We start from the raw sequence: 20,239 nt of genomic DNA on the forward strand, positions 1-20,239 counted from the left end.
TGGGGAATGCTGTATAAAGCTCTTTGAGTGCTCAGCTATGAAAGAACTATTCCAGGTTTATCCTGATATGCTGCATTTGGTTATGCCAAGCATCTCTACTATGGTCCTGCCTGTGCAAGGGACATTGCTCCAGACATCTTGTGGTTTGTTCAGATGCAGTTTTTCTAAATCTAAGCCATGTTGCCATGCTCTTCTTAGAGAGAACAGGCTTTCTCTTTGCAAGCCTGCCAAACAAGTCAGTCCTTTTCTAACTGTGCTATCGTGAACTTTAATATTTCACAAGGTAACTGAGCCCTGAGATGTAGCTTTTGTTTGCTTATTGTCCCAATCTCCCACCCAGCTTATTTCTAAGTGTTCCCATCTAAGCATAATTTTTTTTTTGTATCTTTAGTGATTTGTTAATCACAGATGATTTGAAAGGCATCCTTATCTGAATTTATTGCTCTTACTTGTGATGGTATTTTCATATTATTTTGGTTTTCGAAGGAAAAAACCACCAAAAACCAGTTGGCAGAAGCAGGGATGTTACTGCAGAGGTCACTTTCACATCCTGAAAGTAAAAGGATATGAAAGCTGATGTCTTAGTTCTAAAGCTTATCAAATCACAAACACTGCAAAAAAAAAAGAAAGAAAAAGAATTACCTACAGGACTCTGCACTTCACACATATTAGGTGCTGCACATGTTCTAAAGCCCTTTATGGCCACTTTGTCCCAAGTAAAGCTCTCTCTCTCTCTCTCTCTCTCTCTCACTCTCTCTCTCTCTCTCTCTCTCACACACACACACACACACACACACACACACACACACACACACACACACACACACAAACAACACACAATCCGGGCAAGCTGTGCTTACAAACAAAGAGATATGTGGGTGGAATCATATCTCTGTCTAACGTTTCGAACAAAACACACACGCGCGCGCGCGTGCACGCGCACAGACACACAAATCATTCACCATAGGGACAATTGTCGGTATATCCACTGCTACACCGCAAATAATAACTGTTGATAATGAATTCTGCAAATTGTATTTTCATAAAAGGTGCACAAATACGGTTTAAAACAGGTTTTTGTTGCAGCCGGGGTGTGACAGGATTAAAGGAACTGACCTGAAATGGCCACCAAAGTGACCAACCACATTAGGACCTCTTCCTTTAGGCCTCGCCCTCCACACGGCTCAGTTGATTCGCGCGAAGCATTCTGCTCCCAGGCAGACACCTGACAGTGCCAAGCTCACAGTAGGCACTCTCGCGCCTGCGATCTCTTATTTGTGCACGCCCCTGAGTTTTACCCTCGAGGATCTCATTTTCACTCGTGATTATGGTTTTTTTTTTCCTCGGGTGGATATGTTTGTCACTATTTCTTTCTTGGGGAAGTGAAAAGTTTCACTTTCTCTATGTGTCTTCATAGGTGTTCCTCAGACTGACGATATGAAGGGAAAAATACTTCTGGTCCTTTTGTTATTCTGGCCAGGTAAGATTTAGACCTTCACATTTTATAGGTGAAGTGAACTTAAGCAAAGGGTATATAAATCTGTTCCTTTAATAGGCCAGTCATATAGCTAGAATTCCAGCACAGGAGGTCACATACTTGATGGTTTAATAGCTCAGCTAAGGTTTACTGTGTACTTTACCACCTAGCTTTAAAAGGACAATTAATAATTTTGCCTGAATATAAGCACTGGAATCATTTGGAAGACAGTGGTACAGAACTGTACACCAACATACTGAACTGAAGATTAAACTGATTGGTTCAACAGATATCTCTAAAATGCAGTAGACATAACACTCACTGAACACAAAAAAGAATTAAATAAAAAGAAAAACAGGGCAGATATTAAAATGACTTTCTTTATTCCTTCAAAACCTATAATGAATATGTTCCTGCTTCCACTAGAGGGAGACGAGTTCAAATATATCTAGCATAAAATGACTTGGCTTCGTTTGTGGCTAGCTAAGCTCTACCATGTAAAACTAAGCTGCAATGAAGCTGTAGCCTGTGTCTACCTGCTAGTAAGAACCTTCCTTATGTTTCTCCACCAAATCACAGTGATGCTCATATGACATCAAAAGGGGCTTATCCCTCTGGTGATGAACAAAAAAAATGAAAAGAAGAACAGTGAAACAGAAAAGTGCACAGGATAACGGTTAGTTGTACATTCACAAGGATGAGTCTGCAACTGCTTTATGATGTGTTTGTTAGCTGTGCTGCCTGCACTCTGTGGTTATGTGGCATTTAAAGATATCTGTGACATCAGCTCATGCTAAAAGTAGAATACTGGTAGTGACTGCACTGCGAAGCCGGAGTTAAATTAATCGGACAAATTTGATCCTTTTAGTCTACAACGGTGCTTTTTTTCATGTCATTACTAATGTCATTGACAGGTGTGTGCCCACTGAGTTTCCAGGAAGTACATGTCAAGTCAGGTGAGATGGCGGTACTGCAGTGCCCTTCTTACAGAGGGTACAGTGATGGAGATGCTGAGGTGTTCTGGACCAGTCACACCGTGGATGAAATGAAACTCTTCAACATGTCAACATCAGCTGAGCAGAGGCAGATGGGTGTGCTGGTTCATGGAAGAATCCTTGTCATTCTCAGAGCTTCAGTAAACCATCAGGGGAATTACTCCTGCTCTTTTCGGTAAAATTTAATACAATTCCCACATTAACGGTTTAATTATCTAAGACTGACATCAACCAAAGCCACAGGCCTCATTTATGAATAGATGTCGTGCCCACACTGATATAAAGTACTATTTCCTACACTACAGGATACCAGAGCAACTTTTATCTTGTGGTTATTTTTGAAAGCTTGTTATTGAACATCCTTCGGCACCAGAAAAGCGATTTTTATCTTTGTCCTGAACCAGGTTGCATTATGGTGTGAAACATCTATGTGACAATCATCTGAGGTTAGAAGAATCCAAAAGCACACCTGAGGATGCTAGGTTGTCGTCGTAAATGCTAACATCTGCAAAGCAAAGATGCAGGGAGTTGAGGTCATGAACTTGGATGAGTTTAAATAACTGGAGTTAACAATTCAGAGCTATAGACAATGCACAAGAGAGGGAAAGGAGAGAGCACAGGAAGGGTGGAGCGGGTGGAGACTAGTGTCAGGTGATGTGTGACAGAAGGAGAACAGCAAGAGTGAAGGGGAAGGTTTTACAAGATAGGAGTGAGGCCTGCTATGATGCTTGCTTTGGAGACTGTGGAGCTGGCAACAATAGAGCAGGTGGAGAGTCAAAGATGTGTATGTTTTCACTGGACATGACCAGCATGGCGAGGATCACTAAAGAATCGCACAAATCCAACATTGAACTGATGGATTCAAAAAGAGAAAGAAATGAAACACTTTATATATTTTTTATTTTCTCGACAGTAATTCCAGCAGGCGTTCCTGGATCAACCTCAGAGTATACACAGTGGAGTCCAAAGAGTCTGGAAAAATGATCCAGGACTCTAAAACATGTTACACAGATAAGTCCTGCACTTTATATTGCCATGATGAAAATATTCTCTTTGATACCTGGAATATCACCAGAAACAGCACTACATGTCACAAGGTAAACAGAGCAGATTATGTGAATGAGATCAAAGCAGTGTTTTACTGTTTTTCCATATACAACATATGTGCTATGTTGTAGGAGGGCGAGCCATCTCCAAAAGACGGCTACTTCTCGAGTGTGAAAAAAGAGGACAGTGGCATCTATACCTGCACCTGGTCTTACCTGTATGATGGTCAAATATATAACATGACCTCTATGGTGAAACTTGATGTCCAACCAAGCGGTAAGCAAAACACATTCTGTAAATTTTTATTTTCAAAGACTTTAATATGTGTTTTTCAAAATATCAGCCTTTTTTCTTTTCTTTTTTTTTTTTAAATTTGTGCAGAAATAACTAAGAAAGCAGTGATAATTTCACCAGAGAACAGCCAAGAATTTGATGTAGATTTAGGTGAGTTATTGTCTATAGTCATACACCTTCACACTCTTGGCTAAAGCTTTAATGTTAATCATTAATAAAATCTGTGTTAACTCTGCTTTTTCTAGATTCAACAGTGGTGATTGATTGTAAAGCAGTAACGTCTTCGGACACTGATGACTTGTTCTGGTTAAGCGGCGATTCATTTGTGGCGACAAATAGCACTCTGCCCGTTTTCTATAATTATACATGGTAAATATCTCACACACATATTATGTAACTGTAGGGGCGACTGTGGGTTGGGAATCACATCTGTAACCGGAAGGTCGCCGGTTCGATCCCCGGGCTCTCTGTCCTGGTCGTTGTGTCCTTGGGCAAGACACTTTACCCTACCGCCTACTGGTGTTGGCCAGAGGGACCGATGGCGCGATATGGCAGCCTCGCTTCTGTCAGTCTGACCCAGGGCAGCTGTGGCTACAACTGTAGCTTACCTCCACCAGTGTATGAATGTGAGAGTGAATGAATAGTGGTATTGTAAAGCGCTTTGGGTGCCTTGAAAAGTGCTATATAAATCCAATCCATTATTATTAACTGATATGCTTTATACAAACGTCACAGCTATCAATTCTGCTTTTAGAGCTGCCTCAATCATGATGTTCATCTCCGTTTCAGGGTCAACAGCACAGAGGAAATCAGCATGACAGCATCTCTAGTCTTCAGACAAGTGTCAGAGGAGGATCTGTCAAAAAATTATACCTGTAAACTGCAATCTGACTATGAAACAAGCTTTGTCACCATCACCCTAAAACAAAACGGTATGGCCAATTGAACACTTTGAGTCATTTTATAAATAAATATGTCGATGAAACTTTATGTCTAGCCAAGTGGTAATAAAACAAGTTTAGTGACATTTTATTTTCAAAAACTTTAACGTGTGCTTTTCAAAAGGTTTTAGATTTTGGCGTTTTTTGTTTTTTTTTTGTTTCTTTTTTAATAGAAACTTTTATACCACCAATGATCATTTCACCAAAGAAAAACCAAGAATTTGATGTAGATTTAGGTGAGTTATTGTCTATAGTCATACACCTTCACACTCTTGGCTAAAGCTTTAATGTTAATCATTAATAAAATCTGTGTTAACTCTGCTTTTTCTAGATTCAACAGTGGTGATTGATTGTAAAGCAGTAACGTCTTCGGACACTGATGACTTGTTCTGGTTAAGCGGCGATTCATTTGTGGAGACAAATAGCACTCTGCCCGTTTTCTATAATTATACATGGTAAATATTTCACACACAGATTATATGTAACTGGTATGCTTTATGTATCCGTCACAACTATGAATTCTGCTTTTAGAGCTGCCTCAATCATCTTGTTCATCTCATTTTCAGGGTCAACAGCACAGAGGAAATCAGCATGACAGCATCTCTAGTCTTCAGACAAGTGTCAGAGGAGGATCTGTCAAACAATTATACCTGTAAACTGCAATCTGACTATGAAACAAGCTTTGTCACCATCACCCTAAAGCAAAACGGTATGGCCAGTTGAACACTTTGAGTCTTTTTATGAATAAATATGTAGATGAAACTTGATGTACAGCCAAGTGGTAATAAAAACAAATTTTGTAACATTTTATTTTCAAACACTTTATTTGTTCTTTTTGAAAGGTTTTAGATTTTTTTTAATGTTTGTTCTTCTTTAATAGAACCGTTTATACCGCCAGTGATCATTTTACCAAAGAACAAACAAGAATTTGAGGTAGATTTAGGTGAGTTATTGTCTACATCCACATACTTTCACACTCTTGGCTAAAGCTTTAATGTTAATCAGTTATAAAATCTGTGTAAACTCTGCTTTTCTAGACTCTACAGTGGTGATTGATTGTAAAGCAGTCACGTCTTCAGACATTGATGACTTGTTCTGGTTAAGCGGCGATTCATTTGTGGAGACAAATAGCACTCTGCCCGTTTTCTATAATTATACATGGTAAATATTTCACACACAGTTTCTATATAACTGATATGTTTTGTATCTGTCACAGCTTTGAATTCTGCTTTTAGAGCTGCCTCGATGATGTTCATCTCATTTTCAGGGTCAACAGCACAGAGGAAATCAACATGACAGCATCTCTAGTCTTCAGACAAGTGTCAGAGGAGGATCTGTCAAACAATTATACCTGTAAACTGCAATCTGACTACCAAACAAGCTTTGTCACCATCACCCTAAAGCAAAAAGGTATGAATCAGTAAACTCAGAATAATCGGTATTTTTTGTTTGTTTTTCAATAAAGGGTGTCACCGTCATTCTGACCAAATAAAAGTGTCTTAGTGTGTTGTTAATGTTCTGATTACTCTCCATTACTCCCTACAGCTGTTTCACATCTCGCCATGGGTTTATGCATTTTTCTCGCTGTGTTGGTGGTATTACCAGTAGCTATTTATACTATGTTTAACATCATTCTTTGGCTGCAAAAAAATCTTGGCTTCTACCACAGAGCCCCAGGTGGGATACTATTTTAAACATGTGTTACAGATTCATATTTTTTTGTCATTTTAACAATAGCATTTTACTGAAGTGAACTTCAGTGTGATTGTTTGTTTTTCTTTGTCATGCTAAGACAGGGAAACTGCATCGTTTGAAGACTCGCTTCTAAACAGAAACAGCAGGAGGCCTTGAGTACAGGTTCATCACCAGGGACTTACAGCTCTGCGAGGTTGTGTCACCTGAAATGGCTCCATGTTGCACTCCTCCTCCTTCTGAAAGAAGCTTCGTCATTACCTGCCCGTCCCACAGAGAGCACCCAGAGATTTAATATGAGTATACAGGTAGAGGTACATTCAGAGTTTATTTTAGACACCTGAACATTGCCAGGTGCCAGGCATCCGCCTAGCAACAAAAAAAAATTAAACATATGTCTCTCTTTGTGATATATGGGCCTGTACCAGCTCATATAATGTTTATGGACAGCACACATACTCACACATTGCGTGAGTATGTGTGCAATGCATCTGCAGACATCCACTCATGTGACAGCCTCAAAGCTGCATTTCCCTTTACTAAGGAAAATGTCACAATGTTTCCAGAAAATGTTTAATGTGGTATATTAACCCTGGAAGTTGCTCAACTCTAATTCTGTCATGTATTTAACATGACTTACTTGCTTTAATTTATTGCATCGTAAAGAGCAAAAAGGTTGAAGCTTGTATTGCTCTGAAGTCATTTTCATGCATTATTATGCACGAACGCTCCTGGAGGTAAATAACTGGTCAGTTTTGCAACTGTTAATAATGTTCATGTTATGGCGGCTTATCAAACATATTGACTCAGCTTACTTTATGTGCAGTCATTTGTAATTTTTTAATAGTTGATATCATATTTTACTTTATTAGCCTTTCTACTCCTTAGGTTATGACACTGGTATGATTAATTTCCTTATCTAAGAGTAAGGATTAAGCTTGAAACGAAGATTTTTATCATAATCGATTTTTTATTTTATTTTATTTTGTAGTGAATGTTATTACGGGTACATCGTTATTTAAAGGAGAAGTAAAACAAACAAGCAAAAAAAGCAATCATCGAGTCTTAGGAATGATATAAATGTTTCTTTAGCTTATTATATTTATGTAGGTGTATTTTTATTATTTTCTTTTTTATAAAACATAAAACTGTGATGGTTGTCTTCAGGCTCTGATGACATCAACCACTGTGCCTTAAGACTCAAAATACAACATACATCAGGAGAAGCAATTGTAGAAAAGGGAAAAAAATAGTGGTGGTTTTACAGCAACACTAATATCCATTGATATTCGTTCTTGGGTTTATGGAGTTCATTATACAAGTCCTGGTGTGACTCTTTAATAATGGAAAGATTTACCTATACACTGACCTACCTAGTGTGTTTTTACTGATGAGCACAACTGCAGTAGGAGTAACAAATTAATCAATAAAATCAGATTTTGTAGAGAATAAAGATGTGTTGATTCCCAGCCAATTTGTTTATCCATTTATTATTGTCACAGTAAATGTCTCTCCTCTGTATGTGGAACCCCCCAAAAATAATCTCTGTGTGGCATCTTACTGGATGTCTAATTTCATGTTCGTGTTTCTTTGTATTTATACATTTTTGTTATTAAAGATGATAAACTCTGTGACCAAACTTTATGCCCTTCACCATCTGCCAATGTAACATGTACAATGTAACATATCTCATTGATGTTGATATCTGGACTCTCTCCTGCTCTGCTCACTTCAGGTGAGACAAACTAAGACTTGCGGAGAGGGACTGGGTGTGTGTTGTAACTTTATTGCAGTTTATTGTTTCATAACAGCATTTTGATTATTTTGTAAATGATTTAATTGCTAGCCACATGTTTAGTGAGAGCTGTTAATTATAGATTAAATTTTCTGTCAAAAAGAGCATTTAATACGTATTTTCATTAGATACTTCATAGAGATGGAAGTTACTCATGTTTAGCTAGGAAAAGAAAAGTTTTCAGGAAGCCATTATATGTTGCTCTGATGTCAGTTACTTTATGTGTTGTACACCCTTTTTTTGAAGTCCTATATAAAGACTATCGTTTCTATAACTGATGTCCGATCCATTTTTCGGGCTAAGTGGATTTGCCACAACAGTGTGCAACACCATACCATTATACCAAAAATACCAATACTTCCACCAGTAAACTGGGACAGCCCTGTTACTAAACTCAATCCCACTTGCAGTGTTGTCTTTCATCAACTACTTGGTATCAACTGCACTGCATGAAACACACATTCAGTAATCTGGGGGGGGGGGGGGTCATACATATTGGCCAATCAATACATTTTACTACTTGCCAGCAACTTACAGTATCTAAACATTTCTTATTATACATGCAAAATTTAGAGAGCATCAAAGACCACTTTTAATATGAGAATCAAAAGAAAAACAAATGGCCGTAATTTTTCAGGATTTGGATGAATCTGTGCAGAGAGTATAAACATGCACACTGGACAGCTCATCCTGCTACTTTGTATCAGCAGTCACATCATCAGTAAAGACTAGTTACCTGGTTCCACTGACAATGGCACCAGGTAACATACCATAACATAATCTCCACAAGTCATGAGGCTGCAGAATGTGTGTGGAGGACAAAAATGCAGACATACGGGGCTGAATGGAACTGAAAACTGTTATTTGGCTGAAAGCGGTAATTCCAATAAAGCAAAACACAAAGTTCAAAAGCAAAAGTGAAAACAATAACTGTAAGGGGGCTGTAAGGGATGTAAGTGTGTAAGAATGCTGCAGAACACGATAAATTATTGTTGCATGGTTTGCTGTCGTTGCTGAAGTGTGTTTCCATTTATAACGATTCTCTCTTCCAGACTGCAACTGCAGGCCTACGTTTAATGTTTTTGACGTATGGTCTGTTTATTTATTTAAAAATAAATAAACAATCATTTATTTATTCCTGTCTATGTGTATGTGATTTTCTGATTACAACTAGCATAGTGCGCTTGTTCTGTTGGTGAGTTACACGCAGCAGAATATCATCTCTTATTCTGCAACCTTGCTTCATACTGCATGGCTCTTAGCAGAATGGGCATTTATATTGAAATGAACTCTGTTTCGCAAACAATGCAACTTTTGCAAATCATCTGCAAAACTTACCACACTAACGTCCCGTTTTTTTAATAGTCAAATGGGACCACAAGGTGGCATTAAGTCACTGGATGAATGCAAATAAACCTTAGAAGATCATATAAAGGGCAGAATGCTGTTCTTGTGTAATGATGACTTCACATTGACAGTGTTTAAATTAATCTAATGATTGTTTATCTGTTTATAGCTATAATTGTTCAAGCTCATGGGCATTAATTTCTTCCACACAAACCCTCTCAGATATGCTGATTATCGCATTTAGTCTCATGTACAACATCAAGAAAAATGCTGTCATTTCCAACCTTCCCTGCAACAGATTAAAGACACAGTACAAAACAGTGCCGTTAAACATACTCTGTAAGAGTAAAAAAGGAAACTCAAATGCTTCAGAAGTGGGAGTTGGTGTGGTTCAACATGTTGTGGATACAGAGATGCTCTTCTGCATAACTTGGTTAACAGGAGGTAATTTGAGCCGTTGTTGCCTTCCTATAAGCTTGAAGGATTCTAGCCATCTGCCCTCCACACACCAATAAGCCATTTTAACCCAGGATTGCACCATTGACATCCAGGAGTCCGAGTTGCAAGAAAGGATTTTTATTTTATATTCGGTGTTATGGTACATGAAGGTTAGCTATGGCAGGGGTTTCTAAAAAAAAGGGGGGGGGGGGGAACCCATTACAATAAAAATAAGGACTAAAGGTCAAGGTAACTGGATTCAGACACATTACAATCCCATTAAGAAGGTGAATTATCCACATTTTGATGTACAAAAAAATGCAAATATATATTTTAAACAAGCATTAAGATGGTACTCCAACACAAAGAATGACAGTATCTCTACCTGGGCAGCCGGTCGGTAGTCAGATCTTCATCTTGTCTCTGTAGATCAGGAATATTGTTCCATCTCCACTTAACACTGGCACACAACACAGTGCATTAAACAAAAGTCACATTAAACACTGAAGTTGATTACTAAACCCTTTAATAAGGGGAGGAAACTATCAGGTAATTCTACAGGTAATTAGACTAATTAGTAAGTAAACTAAAAGTGTGAAAAAACTGAGTAATTAAACAATACAGTCAAACTCATGTTCAGATGATGTACACTAGGCTAAACAGGATGGACTAGTTCCCAACAGCTCTCTGCTTCTCCCTCTGCCTGAGAGCAAATCACACCAGCCTGTAAGTATAAATACACTGAGTAATGTAGTTGCAATAACAGGATTTTTTCTACAGCACTATTCAGAATCAGAATTTCAAATAAAAGAAAACTCTGGGTAACCATTGGAAATTTGAGCCGATCAAGGAAATTCCTCATGGGGTGTACCTGCAAGTCTGGTAAAACTGTTGCATCAAGTGTGCCTTGTCTAAGTGAACTTAGTCAGCTCTGTTAAAATGTCCCCAAATGGAAAGGTGTAACATCACATGGAACATCTGGGGCAATACCCAGTGGGCAAGAAATGGGAGAGGCCCACTCAAAAAACTGTCAAAGAGGCTCTTCCTCTATTGGATTGTTATATTCATAATTGGACACATAAAAGCTCCATTATATGTGTAAGTCATAGTTCTAAGTCATAAACCAAATTCTAATCCTTTTTATAAACTTTTAGCTGTTATTTTAACTCCACTGGTTATAACAGGAACCTGTTGTGAAACTTTTTATTGCAGAGGGGTATGCTGGGAAATAAATTGCATATACTTCCTGACCTTGTTCCCTGCCATCTATGCAACATGCCCGCAAACTGTGCAATAATTGTTTTGTTTTGTTTTGTTTTGTTTTGGGGGGTGTTGTTAGGCATGTGTATCGTTTTAAATTATATATCGCGAAGAAAATCAATAAAGTGGCGCTAACATGGGGAAGAAGAACCCACCGGGGCTTTGGATCTGAGTGGTGCTGTCGTTGACTTTGCTGAGCGCAAGGACTGAAAGATGAAACTGTTGCAGGTGAGTAGTTTTCTGTGTTTTTGCGAAGGATTTAAACATGACTAATGCTAAATAATGCGCTGAAAATATGCGCTCATACGGAAATGCTATGTGTGTCATTAGAAACTAATACACTGGAAATGATCGTTGAATAAATGAGTATGCTTGTTTGTAAATGTGACCCCATACAGTCAGTCTGTGAGGAGCTGTGGTTAACGGGTTTTCCTCTTTTGTTCTTTCCTTGTAAAGATCACAGTTTTCTTTGTGTCACTAAATGTGTTTTGGGGCCTTTGGCAGATTAGTTGAAAACGATGATGTGCGGTTAGAGCATAAGCTTAGATGTGTCCACTCCACTGACCTGTGACTGCAATTGTTGTCCACGGTGCTGATGAAAAGAGTTATGCTATTTTTCCAGTGTGCGTGTGTGAGAACAGTACATAAACACATAACTGCTAGTTGAAAGAAACAGTTGGGGGGTTCACACCATGAGATTCATGTCACAGCGGTTACCACCTACCTGAAATGGTGTGAAAAAAACATCGTCCTAGCTTTCGCAATGACATAAAGGCTATGGGGAAAGGCACATTACGGTAGACTTGCGTTCTTGCAGTTTCTTGTAGTTTGGTGTAAAGGGCTTTAGGGGACGCAGCAACACTTGTGGTGAAAAGATATCATACATCATAAAAGCAGTGAAGCTCGCGGGGCTGTTGCACCCGCAACTTGGGGCTTTTCCTTCAGTTTCTTTTTACCTCCCTCCCTTCTTTTCATCATTGCGCATTTTTGGTTTGGTTAATTCACATCTGGAGTACAGCAGAATTGCATCATCCGCTGTTTTCGACGCAGATAATGAGGGCTTGGAGTGCTCTGCCGAAGGATACCGCGATGATCCTGTCGTTGATCTTCATCACATTTTTATCAGGTAAGAGACCAATATCGCTAATTGTCATTCCCTCGGGACACGAGGATATAATATGCTAATTATGTAATGAGATAGAAATTACGTGTAACACAGCAGAGAAACTAAAACGATCAAATATCAGCGCCTTACTCTTACTTAACTGTAATAAACTAACAGATGGCTTTCATATCAGTCTGACCTAATCCTGATAAACTTGCGACAGTTTTAATTACAAAGTCATAAATAATGAGCCAATAAGGTTAGTTTTATTTACAAAACTCGTTTATAGGTCAGATTACAGTTTACGGATATAACTTTTTGACAGATCGTCCTCTGACACCTTCTAAAGATTAGAGATGTTGTTGTCCTTGAATTTGATCCTCTGCAGTGCTGTCCCTGACAAGAGAAGGAAAGGACTGAGACAGATCTAGAAGCAGTGCTGATTGTGGCCACATATAACATCAGTTTGACCAAAGTCCCAAAGAGGACCTGTGTGTGAAATATTTACTATGTATCATTATAAAAACAACTGGCAGACTGGTATCTGTCTCCACAAATTAATTTCCTCTTAACTAGAAAAAGTGATCAAAGTCTGACAGCATAGCTGCTTCACAATCAATCACCACTGTTGAGCTTAAAAAGCAATGTTTACACCGATCTGAATACCCATTAAAATTTAAGCTTTAGGTGTACGAATATAGACAATAACCCACCTAAATCTACCTCAAATAACTGGTTGTTCTTTGGTGAAATTATCACTGCTTTCTTAGTTATTTGTGTGCAAAAAAAACAAAAAAACAAAAACTATACCTATGGAAAAGCATATTTTCAAATGTTACAAAATAATCGGTTTTAGAATAACTGATTCATTGATTTGTGATAATTTAATGTGTGACAGTTTATCTTTGCAGCTGGAAGATTTAGAAGCAAATGTAAGTATTTCTTAAGCCACAAACTCCAATGTTTCCCTGTGACAACACATTATTCTTCATTTAGCTGTTGTTTTCATTATTAAGCATTAAGTAGTAACCTAATTACTGTGCTTAGAAAAATAGACATAGAGGGGAAAATGCAAAATATATTTTATCTAAATAATAATAATCTTAATATCGATATAACAGATAGAAGAAGCAGAGTATAGTACACCAGTATCACACCCTATCTAAGAAATAAGCATTTGAATGTGTTTTGCATCACTGGCTTGCTAATTACTTTATTTTCTTGCTCCATGCTCAGTTCCGTCAGCTGCAAGATGTTTGACTATTTTATTGCACGTGTCATTGCATTCTCCGTGACACTGCCAGTTATGGTTGGAGGGTTCTTATCTGGCATAGATCAACTTTCATCTTCAAATTTCAGACTCATAGCAAGCATGATTATGTTGTAGTGCCCTGTAACCACTAAAAAAGAGCATGCACGTACATACATAAAACAGCGGTTTAAGTCAAGGTTTGCCTTTGTGACTAATATCATTTTATAAATGAAAGTGATAACATTTACTAATATATATGAGTGACTGATGCTTCTCTATGGTATCGCTGCAATTACAGTTAATTAAACAACAAAATCTGTTAAGCTATATAATGACAAAAAACACGTTGAAACATGTTTTCTAGTAGAACATGTTAGAGTGTGAACACTGGGCTCATTCAAAGTAATATTTACTCAGTTTTTGCTCAGAGTAAAAAATGTCATCAATCGTTCAGGCTCTGCAGACGACTAGGATCAACACCTAGACCAGATGCCCCTCGAGGGCCGGTGCCCTTCAGTTTTAGATGTGTACGTGATCCAACACAGCTGATTCAAATGGCTAAATGATCTCCTCAACATGTCTTGCAGTTCTCTAGAGGCCTGGTAATGAACTAATCATTTGATTCAGGTGTGTAGACCCAGAGTGAGATCTAAAACCTGCAGGACAGGTTGGGGGACCCCTGACCTAGACTGTAAACGATTCACTAAAGCATAGCCAATAAACTGCACAGCAAAACTAAATCTCTAAATCATGTTGTTCATTTTGTTCATAATGTCTGTTGATATGTTGGCTGATAGTGAGACAGAGCAATGAGTTTACGTGCAAGCTTTATCGATAGGCAGGAAGCACATGTTCCCCGGGACTTTAAAAAAAAGTTTTAAATCAGCCAGATTTCTGTCTGATATACTCAAACATTTTGTTCAAGCAGCCCTTGAGCTAGTTCATGTTATAATTTTAATCAATGACACGCTGAAATTATTTCACTTTGCAGGTGTCTGTCCCCAGAGTCCCAAAGAAATACGTGTCAAGGAAGGGGAAATTGTGTTCTTCAAGGAGTGTGATCATAATGAAACACTCTGGAGAAGTTTCACCAAGCAGGGGATGCATCTACACAACAACACGCCTGCAGCTGAGCACAGGCAGATGGGGGTGATGGTTCAACAGGGAATCCTTGTGATTCTCAGTGCCTCTGAGAAAAATGAGGGAAACTACTCATGCTCTCTCAAGTAAGATACAAGCACTCCTACAGTAATAACATAACTGACCTTACTTATCATATGTTAAACTTTCATATTTCAGTGTATTTTCTTAAGCACGTGCATTTTTAATCTATGAGTCATTCCGGCAGTGATTTGTTTGCAGCAGATATCTCATTCACAGTTTTTAAAGCAGTAGCAGTATTTCAGGAAACTGTGTTTCCTCTGCTACTGCTGTGTGTCAGCAAGTTCATGGATGTGAAATTACAAAGTGCAGACTGTATTTAAAGGATGGAATTAGCTTTAGGTTCTGAATATCTCTGTGATAACACTGACAGGAATTCCAGCAAGTAGATTAGCCTCAAAATACACACTGAGCAGACCCAGAGAGCATGAAAATGGAAGGTGGGTTGTTTGGTACATGCTGCTATCCTGACCTAGAACATCTGGCAGTAAGATGCAGACCATTCAAATAGGTTAGGGAGTTCTGCTCCATCCTGATCATAGCTGCCTATATTCAATGGTGGGCTAATGCTAAATTAGCACTGGAGGATCTGTACTGCCTGATCAACAGGCACATGAATGCAACTCCGAAGGCGGCTGTGATTGTGGCTCGTGATTTCAACTATGTGGAACTAAAAGCAGTGTTTCCAAACTTCCAAATTGATAAACTTCCAAACAAGAGACAATAGTATTCCAGGTTTACTGTAACATCTCAGGTGCATACAAGGCAGTGGCAGTTCCACACTTAGGCAGGTCAGACCAAATCTCTGTGCAGCTGATCCCAACCTAAAAACCTCTGATCTGCAAAGCTCGAGATGCTACCTACAGGTCAGGTAACAGGCTGGCTTATAACAGGGATGGGAAGGAACTGAAAAAAACAAATCCAGCAAGCAAAGTTATGGTACAAACAGCGTATTGAAGAGATCTTAAAAAAACAGCAACCCACAATATATGTGCAGATGCATCAGGAGCATAACAGGCTGTAAACACAGTAACCAACAGGCCAGTCATCATCCAGCTCTCCCCGACACCTTGAACAGTCTCTTTGCATGCTTTGACTCATCCAGCAGCAAAGAGACTGTACATCTCCCCTGGAGGAGCAGCACCAGTCTTTCGTCCTGCAGCTACACCAGCATAATAAAATGCACCACCAGATTGAGAGACAACTTCTTCCCCAGAGCTGTGACGATCCAATTCAGAAAGCTCAGAAAAATGCACAACCGGATTTCCATAAAAGCTGGGATGAAGCTATATTTTATTCAAAGTAGAACATAGAAAACATTTATTCATTTGTTAAAACTGAAATGGTGGTAGGATGTTGCAATCATATTCTGCCAAAAAGACTTTCAACTTTTGTTTCATCTGACCAAATAACAGTTTTTCACTTTGTCTCAGTGCATTGAAAAAGAGCTTTGAGTGAAAGAAGATTGTGGCGGCTCTCGATTATGTTCTTCTCTGCACGGTGTTGCTTTAACCTGCATTAGTGGAGCCCATGTAGTCGGTTCCATGGTTAATTCATTTTCAATCTTGATTTTCGTCCTTGTCCCTGGCACACAGAGATTCCTTCACATTCTTAGAAATGTTTGATGATATTATGTAGACGATGATACGTCTCTGCATTTTTAGGAGGGACATTCTTCTGAAAATTGCAGATGTAACACTAGAAACAATTCATTTTCAGCCTTTTATCGGCTCTCTCAATTTTGTTGAGACATGTCATCAAATTCAATTTTCCTGAAATGGTAGCTCTCACTCAAAATATTGGTTGTGTTTTCTGAGTTTTGTTGTGAGTAAAATAAATAAGGTAAAATAAAATCAAATAAAATAAGACAAAGATACATAAAATCACGAGTGTATCACAGGTCATCGGGTTTCTGTGGGTCAGAGAAGAGCCTCTCAGTAATCCAGCGTTAAAGGAATGGATTACTGAAGGCGAAGCTGAGAGGGATTTTTATACAGAATGCCAGATATGTTAGTTTCATTTCACTGTTTGCAGCACAAAACTTTCTCAGCTAATAATAAATCCTGATGGACAAATACCACACTTAGTAGATGAACATCATTTTTAAAATTATCCTGTAAATCTTTTCTTACTTTCAAATTAATTGTTTTTTGTTTGTTTGTTTGTTTGTTTTGCTTGTTGCTCAGAATGAAAGTTAAAACTTCATGTTACGGTTTTCTTTCCTTGGTAGGAATTCCAGCAGACAGTCCTGGATAAGCCTCAAAGTTTACACAGCACAGTCCAGAGACTCTGAACAAATGAACCAGATCTCTAAAGAATGTTACACAGAGGAGCTCTGCAAGTTGTATTGCCCTGAAATTGTTTTTCCCTTTAACACCCTGAATATCACCAGAAGCGGCATCACATGGCACAAGGTAAACAGAGCAGATTATGTGAATGAGATCAAACTGTAAAGTATTGTTACAGGGTTTTAATGTTTTTCCAAATTTGACAGCTGACTACTTAAAAATCGAGCTTATATGTTGTAGGAGGGCGGGTCATCACCAAAAGACGGTAACTTCCCAAGTGTGAAAAAAGAGGACAGTGGCAACTATACCTGCACCCGGTCTTACCTGTATGATGGTCAAATATATAACATGACCTCTACGGTGAAACTTGATGTCCAACCAAGCAGTAAGAAAAACACATTTTGCAGATATTTATTTTGAATGATTTTAATATGTGCTTTTCAAAAGGTTTTTTTATTTCCACAGAAAAAACTAAGAAAGCAGTGATAATTTCACCAGAGGACAAGCAGGTATTTGAGGTAGATTTAGGTGAGTTATTGTCTATATTCATACACCTTCACACTCTTGGCTAAAGCTTAAATGTTAATCGTTTATAACAACCTGTGTTAACTCTGCTTTTTCTAGGTTCAACAGTGGTGATTGATTGTAAAGCAGTTATGATGTCAAAAATGGATGAATTGTTTTGGTTAAGTGGAAGTTCATTTGTGGATACAGACACTAGTCTACCAGTTTTCTATAATGATACACGGTAAATATTTCACACACAGGTCCTCTGTGGGTCACACTGATGTTATATGTAGTCACATCAGCTCAGATATGAATTCTGCGTTTAGATCTGCCTCAGTCATTTCCTTCTCTTCTCAGGGTCATCAGCACAGAGGAAATCAGAATGAGAACATCTCTAATCTTCAGAAAAGTGTCAGAGGACGATCTGTCAAAAAATTATACCTGTAAACTGCAAGCTGCCTACCATACAAGCTTTGTCACTATCACTCTAAAACAAAAACGTATGGCCAGCTGAACATTTGAGTATTTTTTTTAAACAATTTAAAATATAAGTTATATTATATATAAGCATGATTAGGACAGATTGAAAAGGCATCTTTCACGTTATTACAATTAAATAAGAGTTAAGTAGCTGATATTTGATCATTTTAACCTCCCCATTATTTCCCTGCAGCTTCCCGTTCGTACACGTCTCTTGGTGTCTGCTTTGTCATCATTGTTGTGGTGACATTTGTGACTGTAGTTATCTATGTGAAGTTTAAGATTGACATCACTCTTTTCCTAAGAGACACTCTTAAGTGGTCTGGCGGCATTTCAGGTGAGAGAAATGCTTTTTGTTTCTTTTTACCTGACAACACATGTTTAAGCATTTGTGCTTTTTGTGTGGGCTGCAGACAAAGCAACAACAGTGACGGAGTTTATTGTCCTTTGCTCAGATGGAAAATGCTATGATGCCTTTTTAATGTGTTACAAATGCGACGCGGCTGGAGGATTAAATCCTAGCGACAAAAGATGGCTGGAGAGTGTTTTGGAAGATAAATTTGGTTACAGTCTCTGTCTTTATGATCGTGACATCTTACCAGGGAAAGGTATGGATTGAGAAGGATCCTCTGCAGAACATTTACTTACATAAATAAAGATAGAAATTCATGAATTGATTTGCATTCTGAAATCTGGTTGTTTGCAGCAATCGCAGACGCTGTGCTAGACTGCGTAGAGCAGAGCCGGGCGGTAGTTTTGGTTCCCGTCTCTCCAGACCCTGATCCAGAATCTGGCCTGCTGAGTGCGATCCACGAAGCCCTAGTGGAGCGGCAGACTCGCTTGGTTTTCATCACCACTGAGACATCAATGGCTTCAAAATCGGATTCCTTTCCAGAGGCTTTACAGCTTCTTAGTAAGGCTGGGAACTGCGTCACCTGGAAGGGCATAAGCTCCATGCTGACTTCCTCCTCCTTCTGGAAGCAGCTACGATATTACCTTCCTGCACCACAGCAGGCGCCAACAGTAAAGCTTTTACCACACACAATCCAGGATATTACTTCATGATAAAATGTTTAGCCAAGTCAGAATTAATAACTTCTATCTGGTCTTAACATATGAGTAAGTTTACACACGTCACCAAGAGCTTATATTTTGAGTTTAAGACAAATTAATATTTATGGGGGTTTTTTTTAATTCGGCATTGTTATTTTATTCTATTTAATCAATTTTATTCCTGTTTTTGCAAACATTTCTTCTGTACAGTATGACAATACCAGCAACTGTTTTAGTAAGCTACAGAGAATTTAAATGTATGAAGTTTATGTGTAAAATTGCTTCATCTTGTTGTGTTATTAGGCATCTTTAAATCAGCCTTTAGGCTGTTCCTCCTGATGAGTTCAGTCCAAGTACTGTTTTCATAATGTTTCAGTGAATGTAACTCCTAGTTTTCATCATACCATACTTGAACTTTTCTCATTTATTATTACCAATGCCATATCATCCTACTCTTTGTCCAGTTTTTATCTTCCTCGCTTGTACATACTGCTTGCACTTACTGAAACATAGTGCCTTTTGGCCAAATATGTTCAAAGCACATTTCATCTTATATATTAATACAATTAAAATAAATGTATTTTTATCCTACCTTATGTATGTTAGGATGCCTGGGTCGTTGACCCAGGGTTTTTGAGTTTATTATATTATTTATAATTTTTAGTCTTTGGGTTTTTGTTAGAGTTATGTCTTATGGTTTGTCCCTGTGTAACCCTTAGTTGCTGTCTCCCCTGTCCGCTATATCCCCGTGTCCAGTCAGTGTCTGTGTCTGCCCTGGTCCCACGTCTCTGTTCCCTCTGTTGTAGTGCCTGCATGTGAGTCTGTGTCTTTTGTTCAGTCTGTGTTATGTGTTTCCTGTTTTACTTTGAAGGTCTCTGTTTTATCTCAGTGAGTTCAGTTTACGCTTCCTTGTCTCGTCAGTTCTGATTTGCCGCAGCTGTGTTTCCCTCCTGTTGTCCATTCCCTGATTGCTCCCTCTATGTATTTAAGCCCTGTGTTTCAGTTTGTCATTGTTGCGATCTACCGTCATCTTGCTGTGTTGGTGTATTTTGTAGTCTTAGTTTTTGTTACCTTTTTGAGTTCAGCATTAAAGCTGTTTTGAGTTAC

At 38.5% G+C, this 20,239-nt stretch overlaps 1 protein-coding gene across 1 annotated transcript; it reads left to right on the top strand.

Moving 5' to 3' along the window:
* The first annotated feature begins 1,108 nt into the window (after positions 1–1,108).
* LOC113028555 (uncharacterized) lies at positions 1,109–20,239 on the top strand. Its single transcript, XM_080304066.1, has 25 exons — positions 1,109–1,480; positions 2,392–2,647; positions 3,386–3,569; positions 3,651–3,795; positions 3,901–3,963; positions 4,059–4,182; positions 4,603–4,745; positions 4,928–4,990; positions 5,086–5,209; positions 5,321–5,463; positions 5,635–5,697; positions 5,792–5,915; positions 6,022–6,164; positions 6,300–6,431; positions 6,547–6,562; positions 12,186–12,412; positions 14,635–14,869; positions 17,035–17,218; positions 17,333–17,477; positions 17,558–17,620; positions 17,717–17,840; positions 17,957–18,099; positions 18,273–18,416; positions 18,535–18,687; positions 18,786–20,239. Exons 1-25 carry the CDS (start codon positions 1,438–1,440, stop codon positions 19,142–19,144), a joined length of 3,543 nt encoding a protein of 1,180 aa, XP_080160192.1. The 5' UTR covers positions 1,109–1,437; the 3' UTR covers positions 19,145–20,239.

This window comes from Astatotilapia calliptera, chromosome 1 (genome assembly GCF_964374335.1).
Source record: "Astatotilapia calliptera chromosome 1, fAstCal68.1, whole genome shotgun sequence".
Classification (NCBI taxonomy): Eukaryota; Metazoa; Chordata; class Actinopteri; order Cichliformes; family Cichlidae; genus Astatotilapia; species Astatotilapia calliptera.